Source organism: Pleuronectes platessa, chromosome 21 (genome assembly GCF_947347685.1).
Source record: "Pleuronectes platessa chromosome 21, fPlePla1.1, whole genome shotgun sequence".
NCBI lineage: Eukaryota > Metazoa > Chordata > Actinopteri > Pleuronectiformes > Pleuronectidae > Pleuronectes > Pleuronectes platessa.
In genome coordinates, this window is record NC_070646.1 from 17,401,236 (window position 1) to 17,420,416 (window position 19,181).

Here is a 19,181-nt window from a genome sequence, read left to right on the forward strand (position 1 = left end):
CACTCCAGATGGTGTCAGAGGTGTGTTGTTGAAAGTCACGAGAGAAGTGGCTGCGTGTGAAGGGATCAATGACGGTGACCTGTCTGACTGCCAACAACACGGTCTCTCATCCTCCGCTCTGTCCCACTTCTCATCTCTAAAACTTTGTCACTCTCCTCCACTGGGAACAGAAAAAGAGTAGAAATCTCTTATTTTGTCTGTGCTCAAAGAGGAGAGGTGAGGCGGAGGGAAACGGTAGCACCCGTCAATAATTGATGAGGTTTAAAGAAGGTGAGTACCTCGGTCCTCCCTGGGCTCTGGAAAAAAAACTAAAATCGCTGTTTACCTGTAACAGTGACCAGACACTGACTAGACGGTGCACTTACCCCAGTGTGTATCCACTCTGCCACCGTCAGCTCTCTCTATGCTCTTACTGTACATAGAGCCAAGATTAGCTCCTGGGGAGAGTCTGCTGCAGGGTCCTCTCAGTTAACCATACTCAGTCATTCAGCCATTATTTATCACAGAGCAGGGACATAAACTTAAAACGCACCCTAAACTCACTCATTTCTTTATGAACAGGAAACACTCAATTTGACAGATCCAGCGGGTCCCCCCCCCCTCTGGCCCAATGTCAGCTGGGATTCGCTCCAGCTCCTCCTGCTACCCTCCAAATAAAGGATGGAGAATACCATCACTTGGGATGTGTAGTAAGAATATTAACATCTTCAATGAAAAAACAAACAATTGCACAATTCTTAAGTGTTCAGAGCCTGTCGGTACCTATAAGTCTTATTTTTATGACTGACTTTGCTTGTGCTAACTTTACACTCTTCACCATCTTCAGGGAAACACCTTCAGGAACCGACTCGTCAGACACTATAGGGGCATTAACTCCTGTCAATATTTTATAGATGGAATATATGGACGCAAATACTGTACATAGAGATATACAACATGAAAGTTTCCAAAGCCATCCCTATCAAACTAAAATGTCAAAGAACATGTCAAAAACCTTTGTTAAAGATGTTTTGGGTCATTTTTGGCAGTGTGTGTTCAAATATTGGGTTAGGGTTAGATGATGGTCAAGCCTGTCTGTCTGCTGGATCACATGGCTCCACACCATGTTCACTACTGTGCAGACTCAAACCAAATTATAATGGATTAACTTTGGTGCAGTGGGAGAAAGCGGAGACACGTTGTCCATGTTTATGTACACTCTCTGTTTAGGGCTTGTATCTGGAGTGGGCTCGTATCTGGAAGCAGGACTAATAATGCCCTCTACTCGCAGCATTAATAAGTCAATCTGCCAACATCGTGTGAAAGCATCATCCCATTTTCTGGCATTTCTTTTCTACTCATGTTTATAGTTTGGTGAATGGTAACAATCGTCCTACATTTATCCTGTCGACCCCATAACCTTGGATGAACACAAAATCCCTCATTACTTTAAAAAGTTTAATTAAATGTTCATGATCATAACTAAGGCCTTTAAAATATGTCAGGGGTTTAAGATTTGCCTGTACGCTGCGTTAAACTCTCTTTGCAGACTATGTGAACATTGGCCGCAAACGATTCCAGAAGGACTGGTGACATGGCAAAACAATCAGGGACTATCACAGAGGGAGAAGGGACAGTGAAGCCTGGATAAACATTAGCTCTCTGTGTGTGACCCACCCGCTTACTGTAGAACACACTCTCTCTCTCTCTCTCTCTCTCTCTCTCTCTCTCTCTCTCTCTCTCTCTCTCTCTCTCTCTCTCTCTCTCTCTCTCTCTCTCTCTCTCTCTCTCTCTCTCCATCTCCCTCACACAAACACACACTATGTCTATTCCTGTGGCAGGACACACATCTGCACGGGATTATCAGATTAGCAGCTGGAGATTTGGCTTCCCTGACAGGGCCTGTGTGTGCTGGGGATGGATTGGGGCGCTTGGCTGGCGCTGATGTACGTATCCAGTGGGCATGGCTGCTTTTTGATTGGTTCTTACAAGCGCTAACTGTCCACCTGCGGTGCGATGCCTCCATCTCACCAGTGACTGTCTTCCTTCCTCCTGTACTTTCACAGCCAGTCCCCCATCACTGATTCACTCGTTTCCCTCCTCCGAATGAGTCAATCTCTCACACATACCCACATTCACACACTTACACGTACACACACCCCCCATCCCATCTCCCTGTGGTAAATTACAGCTGGCGTGGAGGTCGTCTCACTCCAGCTGGCTGATAGACCTCAGATTCCTGAGCAGCAGATGTGATGAGCTGCGGATGCTTGGGGACTGGCAAGGTGGTCACTCTCACACATAAACATGGTCCTGTTCGCTGACACACACACACACACACACACACACACACACACACACACACACACATTGGTATGTGCTAAAGAAGACTTCTAATATGTTCCATTCATTCCTTGATCTCAACATTAAGCCCAATCCGTAACATTAAAAGCAAGTTGTGAGTTAGGATGTTCATTGCATTAGAACAGTTGAAATGACATTGCCCTATGTGCACTGTACTCATCCTTATCAACCAAACATGAAATTAAAATAATGAATGGAGGCATAATCTGAGCGTTTGGCTGTATACTTTCTGCTTTTATGTCCTGATACCATATATAAACTAACTAAAAGGTTGTTTGTCATTCCGTTCCATAATTTTACATTATATATTATATATGTTATCCGCTTTAAAAACAATTGTTTTGTCTTTGGGGAAGTTTAGGCAACAAAGACTACTTAGATAAAGTCGTTTTCAGGGAATGTGAAGCCAAATCATGACTGTTGGCATTCAGCAGTATATGTCATAAAGCCTCCCTCCTCCATGTTAATGGATGGGATATGGAACAAAGTAAAAATAGCCAAAGTGCACTCTATTGCTGTAAAAATAGAGTGAAACTTTAAGACAGCTGAGAATTACTCGCAATTGCTTAAGGTTGCACACTGTGCCTCCATCCCCTAATCACTACGCCTCAAAAAAAAAAAAAAAGCTGAAAGATGCAATTGCTTCAGAAGTAGAAACTGCAGATTTGGGTGATGCTGCGGCTTTTGTTATGTTTATATATAGTCATCTAATCTGTTAATCTTAGAATCTTAGAACATCTTACCCTACTTGGTTCATGTTAGGGTGAACTGTCAAAAATGCTTAAAAATAAAATTCAACATTGGCTTTTGGCAGGAGTCAGGATGTAAACACTTCCATCCGCCTCCCTGAGAGGCTTTGCTGCGCTGTTAACAGCATTTTGCACCTTTGCGCCCAGACGAGGACCCTCATTATTACCACGACCGCAGGTCAGCAAGATGTAAACAAAGATACATTTGTGAGTTTGTCCTTTTTCCGGGCGAGGACAGTTTTCTTCTAATGGAGGAGCCGCCAGTGCTGGAGGCAGAGGGAGGGTCGCACATTAGCCATGCAGACACATTAACTGTGCACACAGACTAAATGTCAAGTGTTGTCATTTGACGGAAAAGTTGCTGAGACCTCTTTTCACGAGCGGCAACCACCTGCATTTATTAATGTCAGCAAAGACGGTGAGACAAGTGCCCAGTAGATAATCGTCTCGCATTTAAACCTGCATACGAAGTGTATCAATAAGGTTGGTGGTAGTTTATCTACTGGAAAGGTCAGAGTCTCTAATAGATTCTGCAAAACATACGTAAAAGTTAGTAGGCCACATTTTGTATTTCAATGTGTCAAATACATATTTAATGGACCTATTTGATGATGCTTATTTTCCGGTTGTGGCTGGCTGAAGCTACGACTCAAAGCAAGTGATTTGATGCCAAACTGGCCAAACTGCAGCCAAGACATTTCTGGCTTTACTGTGGAAACCACCACAGGTACTGTCACTAAACCAGTGGTGCTTCCTGATATTGGTTCTTTAAACTCTTAAGTTCTGTGTTGCACCATGGGGCCAAAGGAAAGACCAGACCTTGAATCCACTTCTGTGTATGAAAGCTGCATTATGAATAAAAATTGCCTTTATAAATAAAATTGTCTTGCCTCATATCTTCAGCTACCTTTAAAAAGCGAAACATAAGAGGATTAAATGAAAAATTGGATCATCAGACTCTAGATGATTTAGATTTTAATGCTTTTACGTAGTTTGCTATAGATTCGAGGACCAATAAATTATTATTTACATAACTCAAAATGCTAATCAAAAGGGCAGCGGACCAGACAGCCATGCACAGGTGGGTGGATAGAGATTAAAACAGAAGCTCACTGCAGAGGCTACTGCGGGTTTGCAATGTGAGATACATCCACTCAGAGCAGAGGAGGGAGTTATTGTAGGCGATCTCTGCTCAGCGGCATATGGACGGCTGCTGGGTACACGTGTTATTGTCACAAATACACCAAAGGCTCTACCCTGTGATTTCATCATCCCATTTAAATTCCTAAGCTTCCCAGAGGCCACGTTTATTTTCCTCTAAAGGTAACGTGTGATTATCTGCGGCGGTCACAGTTGCTCGCAAAATGCGCTTGAGCAGAGGAAGCAGAGCCGCTAATGGGCCCCTGTCCCTGGCAGCAATCAGCTGTTTATATTAGTTTGCCTCGGAGCCAACACTTGGCTTGCACAGGTTGTTTTGAACATTTCAAGTAATGCGTGAGGTGGGGACTTCATTACTGCCTTTGCAATTTCAATGCCACGTCTGCAGAGGAATTCAATATTGAATTTCATAAACTTTCCGCACTTCCATCAAACATATGTTCTGCAAGGTGAAATTCCATTTTAGCGTCGGGCCCGGAGGCCACAGAGGAAAGAGGAAGAAGGGAGCGAATGAGCTGAAAACATTGAAAACATTGTCTATCTAAAAACCCAGGTCCTAAACACATTGTCAGATTGGTAAAATAAACACACACACACACACAACTGACATAAAAGCAGCTGTGCTAAAGACTGCGACAGCACTACAGCTTACAGCACAAAAGTCTGTTTTGCTACACCACTGTGAAATCTTAAGGTACAAGGGATGAATTGTGTACTCTCAGCAGGAGAGCTGATCCACACTGTGGATAACACTGCATTGTATTTCAGAGCTGCATGATAAATCAGCAGTGGATGCAGTCATTATTTAAGAGGAACATATACATTTAGCTTTCTTCTAGGGGCCAGAGAAAAAAAGTATTTTTTTTACAACATGTTCTACCTTTTTAATACCATCTTTAAATGCACAATATGTACTTTTCTGCCACTCAAAGTCAGAAACAGCAGTTGTGTTCAACTTAAACTTGGTCTGAGAGCCGTCAAGTCGGACACTTTTTACCTCTCGTATCGTCAGGGAACGACAGTAGCGGCCGATCTCAAGTTGTTTCACAGGTCAACTAAAACACAGTTCTGTTCTCATGAAAGCATACAGGGTGATGGGATCATGTAGTAGTAAAGAGAGGTGCAATATTTGCAGGAGATGCGCTATTAGAGAGAAAATTCACATTATTTTACAAGTTAACTGTTTTTACAGGTGAAAATTACAACTATATTGTAGCTGTCAGAAGGAGATCAAACACATCCGATCATCTTTGGAGAGAATAAACAGCAGATAATGGATCTAAATTTCGTATAAAATGAAAATGAGTAAAAAACGTCAGTCATATCATGCAACGATGATTTCATGAAGTAGCGTGGCATCATGGGACTACTCCTCACTACTGCCGTCAGCGCAGTCAGCTTCTCCCCGCGGCCAAATTATCTGCAGAGCAGGTGATTAGCATTGGTAAAAATTCTGAATAAAGCAGTTGAGGTTAAAAATCCTCTTGCGAGATGCGCTGCCACTTGGGTTTGCTCAGGGGTTTCATCTTTGACGACTTAAAATCCAGACATTCAGGAGGTTTTTGCCAGGAGCTGAATTATCTGCAGAGGTTTACTCCAAGTGATTAAACGTGTTAAAGATATTGAATAAAGCAGTTTCACTTTTAGAATATCAGTTTCTTCTGCTGTTTGGCTGACACCGGAAACCTCAGCGCAGTTGTGTTCTGAACTCTCAATTACTCAGATTGTTTCTCTGATAAGTTCTGATCCAAATGTCACACAACAAAAATATGTGGTCATTATACCTTTAAAAAATAAAGCCCCATTGTTAGATGTATGTTAAATGCTCACAATATGTTACTTACATGTATTAACATTTGCTACTTTTTAATGCTACTTTATGATCTTTTGGGGCATATCTCAAGTTGTTCATTCAGATTTCCGATTGTATTCTAAAACTTAACGTATGTGAACATGTATCTTTCAAGCTGTGTTGACAGCCTCAGATATTTAGGACCGAATTCCCACAATGTGAGTGTTGCTACCGTCCCTGTCCCCAAACCAACCAGTCAGAATATGAACAGCATTTTCTTAGAAGGCCAAAATGATGGACTCTCTTAAATAAATGGTGGATTGTTTTGCTGAATTTTAAACCATAAGAGCGACATGACATGAGCGAGGTTGTACACTATGACACTGACTGCCATCAAGAATTCATTGGACCATGGCACAAAGTGTGACGTGCAGTTAACTTACGCAATCGTGACTTGTCCAGTCTGACTCCTCTTCTCTCTCTGAAGTCCAGAGCTGTGCCACTGTCATACAGACAAAACTTAGTTCTCTAACAGAAGCCAACAAACCCTTTAAGCTGCATGTCCGTTTTGGACTCTGTTGACTTTTAGCACATGCCATCAAATTTTTTCGTGACCTTCACTTCTACTTCCCTTCGCTCAACAGAGATTTGTGTCAAAATGATTTGAATCCTCGGGGGCTGAAGTCCCTGCAGTGTTTATTTTATTATTTTTGTTTTTTGCTCCAGATTTTTTTCACAGCAAAACTGGATGCCTGAAAGTTCAATAATTAAGTCCAGTCATTAGGGAGCTCTCGTGTCAAGTGAGCCAAGTCAAAATCAAATCATCAGTCCTCATTTTCGAGACATAGTCTTTGAGTCAAGCAAATAGACGATGAGTTAAAAAATAGAAAATCTGACAGTGAAATGATGATGATTAGTCTCAGTTGTCTTTGCTCAAATGCAACTTGATTGCTGATTGCTGTAAAGTCATTTACTTTAATGAACATGACGTGAAATATCTCAAAGGATACGACCGACGTTAATCTCTACAAACAGATTCTGCGTGTGAATATGCATGAGTCCACGGACGTAATTTGGGGGGGGGACACAGGGGACATGTCCCCTGCGCTTTTTCAAAAGGCCGTTCTGGTCCCCTGCAGTTTTCACCGTCCGGAAAACCATGTTACGCTATGGTAAACAGAGACTCGTCAGGCACTAGGACCAAGCGGAAACGGCCGCTCGAGCTGAAGCCAGTTTGCTTTCGTTTAGACCTGCCCACAAGCTCCTCCATTGGCTCTGCATTCCTTGTGTGATTGGCCGTCCCCGCTGTCACTCCATCAGGTTATAAACAGCACCAGGACGCACACCGGTCTGCCAGTTGGGGAGGAGGCCGTGTTAATCTTCCGCTGTAAGTTGGGCGTTTGTTTTGCCTGGGCCACGTCAGCTGGAAGGATTGTAATATCAGAGGTTTCATTTACATTAACGTTTGAATCGGTGTGTGTGTGTGTTTGGTAATTAGGCGCAGCCAGGATGTCTAAAAAAAGAAAAGTGGACATAAGAGACTTCTTTCAAAGTCAAAGTGTAAGTTACTCAAAGAAATGCGTTACACCATCCTGCGACACCTTCACTGGCTCCCAGTAAAGCAGCACGTCCACTTCAAGATCCTCCTCATCAATTACAAAGCTCTCAGTAATCTTGTAAAGTGTATTTGAGTTTTATTGAAAGTGCTGATAAATAAAATGTATTGTTGTTAAAAAAAGGCGCGAAAATTTCTGGAGGAAAGCAGAGGTACCAGTTTCTATCAATCGCTCTAAAAACCCCATTTCCTAACTTTAGCCACATAAAATATATATGCAGACGTTCAGGAAGAGCTCAGGATGCTCACAGTGAAGCCGGTTCAATGATAGGAACTAACTACAGTTTGGCCAAAAATGCTTCGGTTTCAGTGGTTTGTCTCTCAGCGGTGTCAAATGTCACAGGAGCCGCTGCGGGTGACTGCTCTGCTCTGATTGGTGGGCTCCACCAGGCCCTGACAAAATTTCTTTAGAAATGTTCTAGTTGTTGTTATTATTATTATTATCATTATTATTATAACAGTAGAGCCTCAACAATGCAACGGATTTTAAAAAGAAAATGACAGTGGTTCTGTGTTACATTAATTTTAAATAAATTTGATCACTTGACTACTTACACTGAATTATGGACATTTTATTCAATTTCTCCCCACCTGTGATATTCCTGCCAGTTTGACCTGCCCACCACTGGGTAGTGCTATGTAAATGAGGTCTGTTTACCATATATTCCAAAAATAAGTGTAAAATTGGTGCTACTGAGATGGAGTGAAGTTGACTAACAAGGTGAAACACAGAATTGGGTAATAATGTTTTGCTACATGCTTTACAACCAGACAAACCAAAAAAGGGAACAGTAAACTTAAAAGTAGCAACAGAAAACTAGAAGAACTACTAGAAAACACAGTGAACTGAAGAGTTTTATAAAAAATATTTGTGTCCCCCCCACCTCTGAAATCAAAGTTTCGTCACTGCATGAGTCAGTAAGCAAGGAGCAGGATTTGAGGGCCCGAAGCCGTCTGGTTTCCGTTTCTAGTTTGACCAATCACATTTGAGCAAGCTCCGGTTGCCCGCGGGTAAACAGTCAATGTGGAGACCAAAAGAGGTGGAACACATTGACCGAAACACATCAGCTTTTATCTTCTTTCGATATGCCAATAGCTGTTGATAAACATCCACCAAAATGTCATCTGGACCTAAAACACCTAAAAAGTACTGTTGTGTGTGTTTTGGTTGGAGAAATGTTCAAATCCTGTGGACCCATTGGACTGTAAAAAGAATGGAAGACGGCCTGGATTTCTGCTGTCTACACGAGATGCATCAAATATTGGCTGCTGTCCCCGGAAGCATGTTTGACAATAGACGATGGGCTGACGTTACTAAATAACAATAATTCCTACTGAACATGTTATGTTATGTTGAATTTTGTACTTTCTATCATGACAAGTGGTTGCACATATTTTTTTTAATCCAACTCAAGATATACATTTTAAGTTTTTTAGAGATTAATTGTGCTTATTATTTTTTCAGTTAATTAAAATTCATCTAAAAATATATGTATGGTTTATTAACACGTTAAAATCGGTTAAATGAGTAAAACATGTAACACTTACAATGGGTCAGGATCTATTTTCTCAGTGTATGAAACTAACAATTAACTACTTCATCACTACAGAAACAGATATGGATTAATTCGGTGTCCAAATGACAAATGATGACGCATTGATGTTTCATTGTATTTGTCGATAGTAAAAGAGTTAGAGAACGACGCATTTAACCATTTTATGAATCTTCTTGAGCTGCTGTATCAACCCGAAGGTGTAAAGAATGGACAATGAACAGGCAGAGAGAGACATATACTGAAAGAAAAGAACGGATGTTAAGTATGTTAACAGTACACAAACATGCCCGTCTCAGCATATCTTTTTTGTGCTGTTTTTTTGGAGACTGTGTTTATCTTAAAGTTTCAATCTGCTAAACCAAAAGGTGACATTTTCCTTCAAGCAAGTTGGTTTATGTTTATTCGAATAAGTAACTTTTCCTCCATTTGTATTTTTCTGTTAGAGTAGAGAAAAAGAAGAGACCTTTTCAGTGTTTTTATACCGATCTGTCACAGCGTGGGGATAGGACAATTTATGCTGAAATCATGCTTAGGCAAAGCTGCGGCGTGAAAAAGTTAAAAAGGCATTTGTGTGTCTGAACAGATGGAGAACAGCAGCCAAAACAGTTTACTCGGCACACTGTGTCAAGTCCTGTTTGAAAATGGCTTTTTGAGCACTTCCGGGCAGAGGAAGCAAACAAATACTGGAGGAGAAAAGATAATGTAAGGAGGAGAGGTGGAAATCACTCCACTGAATGTTTGCTTTAACCCAGCACATTGACAATATATTCTTGCCCTGGCCTTTTGCCATACAAGATATAAACTCTATAAGAGCACACACAAGTCTTTATAGATCTCGCCACAACTGGACTCCACAAATCGATACACTTTTTTTTCTCTGGAATATCTGAAACAGCCAGACTCTTCTGTGTATCTGGTTGGTCTGATTTTTGTAATCTCTGATTCGGTCATTGGAGGAAAAATCCAGCCTAAAGGCAGAGTAATTGCTTCTATATTGGTAGACAGTTTAGTCAATACACGAGGGCATTAAAGATATATCTCCCCAAACTACAAACCATGGAGGCTCTTATACTGAAGAGGCTCAAAGTAGGTTCCAAATTCACTGCTGATAAATGATGCTGATTATTATACTCAATTCATTTTGAAAATCATCATTTGATTTTGATTTTGGTTACATCAAAACCGTATCAACTACCAGGACTCTCATTGACCCTGGCCGCTGAAGGTCCCAGACGCACTCAGTGTTAGTCCATAAATTAAAGGTTCAGTGTGTAGGATTTAGTGACATCTAGTGGTGAAGTTGCATAAATAGTTAATCAAAACTCAATAGGTGTTCAGTTTGTCCAGTTTGGACAACTGTAAATAACATGGCGGCCTCCGTAGAGAAGACCCGTTCCCGAAGTAAATATAAAATATTTAGATATAATTGGCTCATTCTAGGGTAAATTTATATAATTTGTTCGATTTAGGTGAAACAAACAGGTGAAAACATCACTAGGATTATTTTGTATTCAATTTCTGCCAATAGATACCTTTCACCTAAATCTTAAACACTAAGCATTTATGTTTTCCAGATTTTGTTGAATATTTCAAAATCAAGAACATTTGACATTAGCTGTCCATTTATTGAGTTGGGCAAGCGTCTCTCCTAAGAAAGAGTCTTTGCAGTTTGTGAAGGAAGTCCTTGCACACAGTCAGCCATGCTGGGGTGAAGTGGTTCTTCAGCCGTAAATATCAGGAGATGCTCAGCATAGCAAAGTAACCTGTATGCCAATATTTTGTTTGTGCTGCCATGGAAGACAAATAAATGTCTTGGTCATTTTGGATGATATCTCTCCAAACTGTCCTTGAAGGTTTTTAATACTGGGTTCTGGGAAGGTACGCAGTGAGCGAAATACTGATAAATAACAAATGAAAAACACAGGTAATAGCTCACTGATCAACTAACCAGCGTAATATTGAAATCACATCATGATCTTGTAAAAATCATTGTTCCTGCCTTCACAAATCTGCTGCTAAATTGAACGTATGACTTATTTCCCCCAGATGCAGCCACAACACACACACACACACACACACACACACATTTCTTTAAGTGTGCAATGAGCCAGAAGTTGAAGTGATAATTGTCAGTACAATCTTTATCATACCAATTCGGTTTTATTAGTAAAGCACCAGATTGCAACATACATTAGCTCGAGGCCCTTAACATAGTGAGGTCAACACCCTACAACAACAGTTCCCACGATGGACAAACATCTCCCTTTTAAGAAGAAGAAACCTCAAACAGGACCAGACTCAAGTGGTCAAGCAACAGTCCCTTTTATAAAATTAAATTCACTAGATCTGGATTTTTATTACGATTTGCACCACATTACAGACATTTTTAGGTATCAGACCATTAAAAATAAAAAAAATGTTCATAAAGATCCATGAAGTATTCTCTTAGAAATACTTGAAAGAAGCCCTGTATCATAATGTTCAAGAGAGTGAAAATGAAATTCCTGGATCCGGAGCCACATTCGAATGTCTTCCCTGACCCAGACCTTCAGATAAGTGTATTTTTGTAATCCTGACGGACAAACACACAAATGCAGAGGTGATGAATAATAAACAAGAATAATAAAATCACATTGATTCGTAATGATGTGTTCATTTGTGGCCAAATTACTATAGTATTTTGTTCTGTGTGTGGGTGATGATCAGAAGAACTATTAATATACTTTAAAAATAAAAGCATTTTGGGTGTGGCTAAACATTACAAGCTCTGGATTGTTCCTCGCCCTCCCTCGGTCTTAATCTATTTTTGAGCTCATTTTAGGAAATAGGGTTTGCATGGTGCAAATGCTAAACTAAAGTTGTGTGATTGAAACTGCATAAAGCTAATTGTCTGAGTGTGTAGGTAAAAAAAAATAATATGTGTGATTCTTGTGAAGTGACACTGTGGGTAATTTCCAATTTTCACATTGGCTGTGATCCTTACGTAAAGAGTGCCAATAGGGTCCCAGCATTTAATTATTTCACCTGCATGGACACCATAGTGGTTTAGTCCGGCCCTGCATTATATCCATACCAGTGCTGTATATCTATCATCTATATACATACTGCCTCTGTTGAATAGCTATAGGCATATAAAACCATCAGCATGCATAACACATGTGGCCTCCTCCATCATGCTATAGTTGGATTGGACTTCAGGGAAAATATGCAGTGTTCGTATTAAGGAAAATAAACAATACAGCACATTACAGGCCAGTGATCAAATGAATATGACATAGATGAAACAGGCTGTATGGATTTCAATGGAGACTGAGGAGGAGGTTCAACTTCAAATGGGCTATATGTAGCCTGTATAACATCAAAGCACCGTTGTCAATTAACCATGAAACCAGGGTTTAAAATTAGCAGTCCATAATGAAATGACACCATTGTCAAGACGTTTACTCCCCTCTCCTTCTTGAAGAGTCATGAGAAAAGCTGTAACTTTAACTCATATTAATCATGTAAGAAAACAAGGGATTAAACACACTTTTGCTCCAATATTTATAATAAAGAATAAATGTAGGGGAGTAAATAAAACCGGTTGCCAATCAAAATGGAGTACGAGGCTTCAAAGTGGAGACTCCAGATGGAGTTGTCACCACTGTGTATTAACATCAGTATTGATTGGCCGTCCTTCTACCGCAGTACGAAAGTGGATTTTGTTTGCAAGCATTGAAATAACTGCTTTAAAAAAGAGATTAAATAAATTTCCAGCTTCGACATTAGTGTCCGGAAGTAACGCCCTGGTTACTCTGGATAACCCACAGACCTCACTCGGAACAATTCGACCATATAATAGAAAGGGAATAGTAATACATAAAATCTAAAATTAAAGATAAAAAGAGATATCCTCTCTTGTCTCTAATGAGCCTAAAGCTTTGGGGCATGTTAAGCATGTAATTTGCATACTCAGCTCCAACTGGGCAGTTTTTTTTTCTCAAGTTGCCACAATACTGGAGCAATACAAAGTAGTTCAATTCCCTGGTGATGAAAGTCTGGCAGCTCATTAGAGCAGCTAGCTGAAGATTTTGATATTAACAATGGATCAAATGGTTATGTGTTCCACAACTTCACTGTTGAGGTTGAGTCGCACCGATCCAGTCACAGCAGGGAGCCAACTTCAGTTGTTGAAGAAACTGTATGTAATGACTCCGTGACTATGTATTAATATATTAATGTGGCAAAAGATTTCCCCTGTTTTCTGAAGAAGAGCACTGTTTTAAAAAGGGGCCCCTCCCCTGAGTTAATGCAGAGGTGCAGGGTCCATGCTGGTGCCCTGAAGATAACAGCGAGATGGTTATGGTAGTTTGGCCCTGCTTGTCTCACTTATCAACACACTAACCTCAATAAACCGATTTTTGCGTGTGAATATGCTGAATCTGTTGATGGGGGTTAAGATTTTGAGGTCAGAAGCCTTCTATTCTGACCAATCACGACTGAGCTATAGCTTTGGCTGTCCGCAGGTCCGCAGTCTGTGTAGAGAGCAAAAGAGGCGGACCACAATAACGGAAATGCATCAACTATGTGGTTTTCAAAATAATTGCTTTAGCCAAAATGTCCTCTGGACCTGAAAAAGCTACAAGAACTTGATGATTTTGTGTTTTGCTTGGAGAATTTGTTCAGCACGTGTGCAAATAGAAACTATTGGACTATAAACATCTTGGCCCGGATATAACCTAGGGACATATGAAGCCCCAAAGTATTGTCCGTTGTCCCCAGAGTCTACTTCATCGAGAGAAAATTGCTTGGATTGTCAACACTCAGCGGTTGTTGCATCAGCGCTGGCTGTGACACACATCACATAAAGCCCTTTAAGGTACTTACAAGGTTTTACTTTTGCTCCTGATATTTTTGCTCCTTCTCAAGAGTCATCATTCGGTCAACGTCAGAATACATAGACATGATAGATATCTGTGAAGCCTGATAGTGATTTGCACTCTTCAGTTATCCTTGTCTTTTGTGACTAAACGTCTATAGCAGCTTAGAAATCAAAGAAAGAAACTCTATTTATCGACTTCTGTCCGCTTCACATTAATGACTGCAGCTTGTTCTCTTTTCAAATGACTTAATGGTGCCGTCCCAGTGTCCACAGAGTATCTGTCTCTGTCCTCTTCACTGTCACTGGACTGACGGCAAACTTTGCCTCTTGATTACATCACAGATTAAAGTCTTGGCACGAAGTAAATGCGCATGTTCACAATCCAGGATCAGCTGTGCGAGATATACCAGTGTCTGCCTCTGAAGTCCGATGTGGTCCCATTATCCCAGCGTTGGAGGGAAATAGCAGAAAGTAAAAGTACAAAAAAATACACGAAAATCACCACATTAACTTCTCTACTATAGTAAAAGTAAGCAATTAAGTACTAAGTAGTAGTAAGTACGTAAATGTGCTTTGTTGCATCACACCACTGCATTAACCTTTACATTAATGTATTTAATGATAACAATAGACTGATAAATCAGCCTTATTCAATCAGATATTGGTTAAAAAATATAAATAGGTTAGTGATATGAAAATACTCTCACTTTCACAAACCCAAGAACAATCTAAAGGGAATATTTTAATGGACAAGTCATTTGAAACAAAACAGTGTTTAAATATGTGAACCAATGATTCCAAGTCAAAATGGAGGAGAAATCCAAAATTCTACACTACTACACATCTACACACCCCTACAAAGCCAGAAGAACCAAGTAAGTGACCCCCATCCATCTATTAGCTGGCAGGGGGGCTGGAGCCAATCCCAGCTGACATTGGGCAGGAGACTGGGTACACCCTGGACAGGTCACCAGTCTATCACAGGGCCGACATACAGAGGCAGACAACCATTTACTCACACACTCAGGATTTAGAGTCTCTGGACAGTGGGAGGAAAGTGGAGCGAGGTGCCCGGGCAGCTACAGACAGAACATATTCAGCAGGTTCAAACGCTGGAGCTTCTGGCTCTGAGGCAACAGTTGCAACCACGGGTGTCACATTTCATCTATCATCTGCCAATGTCCAACTTGACATGTATTTATGAAATACAATCTACTTCAATCAGACGCAGTCATTTAAATTGTTTATTCTTGTTGGTTTAAACCAATAAATATTTAATGTCCATCAAAATGGAGGTTAGGTCTAAAAGGATTAGAGGGAAACAAGGGGGATGAACTGGTGTTGTCTAATTACCACATTGACTCTTTCTGGTTGTGGCATGTGTTGTGACCTGTTTGTGCTGGTATTATATGTTATAATGCTAAAGAAAATGACAAATTAAAACCTTCTTAAACCAATCAAAACTAGAGGGCTTGGCCTGGCAAATGACGTAGCGCTGCTGAGAACCTGAAGGCCGAGGTAAAAAGAAAAGATCCTGGTGTCTATGATAAAATGCCATATCTGTAACTTGTGTCCAGATTGCAGCTTTACCTGTTTTAGGCGTGTCCATATTTGAAAAGAAAAAAACACAATTATAAATATGTGTCTACTATTTTTTTTATTCTCTGAACAAATTTGAACAACTGGCGTTTAAAAGATGCCAAATTGTGAGAGTGATAATATTGAATGTCTTCAGGAGGCTTTTTTGGGGGGTTGACAGGTCATTAAAAACACACCGGTCCAAAGCCTGGAAACTAACAGTGACAAGACAGTGCCGTTAAAGAGTCACGCATCCACCAGAGCACTGTAAAGTGAGGACATGTATAAACTGCTCCATTCTGAAGTGCTGCTGTCCTCGGACGCATCTCCCCGCACGGCGCGCACAGACAGACCCGTGAGAGGAGCGTGACCTACACCGCTGCATCCGCTCCTCGCACCGCGCAGAGCCGCGCGCTCAGCGGTGCGCACAGCTGCTTTATTTAATATTCACTTCGGCTGACCTGCCTCTGGAGCCCAACACACTGCACAGTGAGGTAAAGCACACATGAGAAGGGGGGGAATCTGGAAAAAAACGTCCGTGGAGCAAAAAGAGCGTAAAACAATCCGTAATGTTCATTCGCATTGAAAGAGCCCACCCATGTCATTCGTGCGTCAGAAGCCTGCGCATCCAGAACTGGAGGCTACAACAGTGGCTGTCTTGGGTCACACACACACACACACACACACACACACACGCACACACACACACACACACACGCACTGAGAGATCTTTAAGTGGACTCACTACGGATTAAATGATCAGGAATATATTAACACTCATTTTGTCATTATGTCCCTCCACCTGCCACCGTGCGTCCCGACAAGCACTCTTCGTGGATTAGTGTTTTTTTAACTCTCCCCAGCCAAACCCCGGGTTTTTAAAAGCTTAAAGACCATTTATCCGTGTTTATTCCAAGGCACCTGCCCCCCTCCCAAAAAGAAACGACGCCCATAAACTCACCTGATATGCAGACAATGAAATTGGCTTGAAGAATGAGCAGTATTTCCCAGATTATATCCATCCTCTATTTTCATTCCACGTACATTACGCACAAATTAGGAAAGAAATGGTGGAAAGGAAAAAGAAAAAGGAGACGAAACGGAGCTTTATCAGTTACAGATGTCCTGTCCTCCCAGGCTGGATCCCGCGGAACACCTTCCACCAGGTATTTTCCACACCAGACTCATAGCAGGTGCTCTGGACCCGAGGAACAAATCGTCCACGTTCCCACCAGTGTGTGTGTGTAACTATTCCAGAGATGGTTTGAACAAAAAAAACTCCGGGCAAAAAAAGAAGCGAGCCACAACACCGATCCTGCTGTCAGTTCACTGCGTTATTCCTGCGCGCGCCCTAGAATCCATCCAGTCCGTCGCCGTGTTCACAGAGCGGACATCCCGTCCTCAGTACAGAGAGTCACACATGGCCGTGTGAGTGAGATCTCTGTGTGTGTGTGTGAAGAGAGAGAGAGAGTGAGAGAGAAAGAGGGGGGGTGGGGGGAGCGTGGGTTAACGAGGTGGGACAGCCGCTGGACGAGACTGACACCTGGAGACGCCTCACAACTCAGAAAACTCGCATCACCAGGTTGAGAACCTCCGATCCACACTTCTCCCAGTCACTGCAGGGAACCAGAGTCAAGTGAGACGGGATGCCAGCAACGCTTCCCGGTGTGAACTGTCACAATAAGAGCGTTGGTTTACTGACCTGTAGGTGGGAGGGTTGGGGGCGAATAAAACAGAAGAAACACGGATCAGTTTAGGATGACTTTTTACGGTTTCAAATGCAACTTTGGGATATTTGTTTCTGTTTGTGTGTAAAGCATGTGACCAAAGGACGAGAGCAGATGAATGAAGGAGGTTTATAGATACTCAAAGTCTCAAATTACTGCATCCAGCTTATAATGTCATACAAGAGGGTGTAAATGATCCACCAAGTATTAAACCCGATTTATCAACGAAGATGGTTTACCACTTGCTCTACACTTGATTACTATATACTATAATATATATATAAGCTTTTATACTAATAATATGTATAAGCTTTTTTCGCATAGACCATGTTTGCGTTCGGCGCTTATTCCTTCTCATTGGGGCTTTTATTTTCTGCACTGTTTCCGGTCACGGTCTGGCTCGCTGCCGTTCGCTTTTACGCAGGGTTGCCTCTCCCTCTCTCTCCATCCCACATACCCTAGGTACAACTAAAAACACCCTTTCTTCCTAAACCGCGGACTTTCCTTGCGAACATGGGACTGGCCGTGAAGAGCGTGTAGACGAGTGGAAGGTAACACACTCTCACAGCGACTGAAGACAAATCCCCTGCAAAGAGAAAACGGCTCAGAAACTCAGAGGCGCGCGGCTTTGACGCACCATGAAATCATGTGTTGTAGAACGAGGCTGTGCTGAGAACTCAAAGTAGAGAGTGGAGGAAGATACAGGCAAACTGATACTAATCTGCTGGATAGTCCCAAAACTAATGAAATGTGAATAAGATCTATTAGGATAATGAGGAACTGGACTCCCTGTATTGAGGCGAGGGGCGGTGCATGCCTGCCGGATGCGCAGTGATTTGATCCTGACAGTGGACGTCCCGCTCCTGTGTGGCACCGAGCGACGCCACCCGGCTCTGCGGCTCCAAGCACACGATCAGGATTCACCAGGAGCGACGCGCGCCACCGCGAGCGCACGCACCGTCAGCGCGCACAGACGACGCGGGGGCACAGGTGGATGTAAAAAAAAAAAAATAAAACGCGCGCTGACGGCACGGTGGGAATGGTGCATGATTAGAGTTGGAAAAATGGTTTGCGTTTGAATGGAGCGGTGGCGCCGAGAAACAAGATGAAGTGTAATTCAGTTTGAGCCTCGGAGGAGAGAGAGGAGATACAGTGGTGTCAGGGAAATATCTCCTGAGTGGAGAGAATCAGTGGGAGCATCTGGAATCGACTCCTTCCTAAAGATTGTGTGTGTGTGTGTGTGTGTGTGTGTGTGTGTGTGTGTGTGTGTGTGAGTGTGTGTGTGCGCGCGCGCGTGTGCTTGATTGGGTATTTTCGAATCAAGCACACGCACGCACGCACACACGCACACACACACACACATATTTAGGCAGGAGGAAGAAAGACAGAGAGCACACTTAATTAAGACTATCGAAATGACTGGTCTACCTCCTTTCTAGCAAAAAATATTAAAATAGTCAGTGTGTGTGTTGGGGTTGGGGGGGGGGGGGGGGGGTAGTGTTTTTCATACATTTGTCTCTGAATCAGATGCCCTGTCCACACTTATGTGAATATTTCGCAAAACATACTTTCACTTTTTCCGTTGGAGCCTATAAACCGACTATATATTTTTGTGTCTGAGAATAACTTTGTTCTGTATTTTTCTAAGTGTCAACAAATGCTGTGACCCAAACTCATGCGTTTGATGAATCCTCAGTTTAAAACCAACTGAGTGACACACTCCTCCATTAGCACCACCACACGCACAGACACAAAAAAAACACACACAAACACACTGCCCTGCTTTTGGATAAATTCACTAC

General features: G+C 41.9%; 1 protein-coding gene and 1 long non-coding RNA gene across 2 annotated transcripts in view; one reads left to right on the forward strand and one right to left on the reverse strand.

Annotated features, from left to right (window-relative positions):
• The window catches only part of ca10a (carbonic anhydrase Xa), a 239,153-nt gene extending 222,479 nt beyond the window's left edge, over positions 1-16,674 (reverse strand). The window contains exon 1 of the mRNA XM_053414542.1: positions 16,614-16,674. Within this exon, the coding sequence (XP_053270517.1) occupies positions 16,614-16,674 (61 nt within the window). The remainder of the gene's footprint in view (positions 1-16,613) is intronic.
• Positions 7,127-8,218, forward strand: LOC128427427 (uncharacterized). The gene is made up of 2 exons (XR_008333338.1): positions 7,127-7,429; positions 7,541-8,218. It is a non-coding gene; the product is annotated as an uncharacterized LOC128427427 (long non-coding RNA).
• Positions 16,675-19,181: the final 2,507 nt, after the last annotated feature.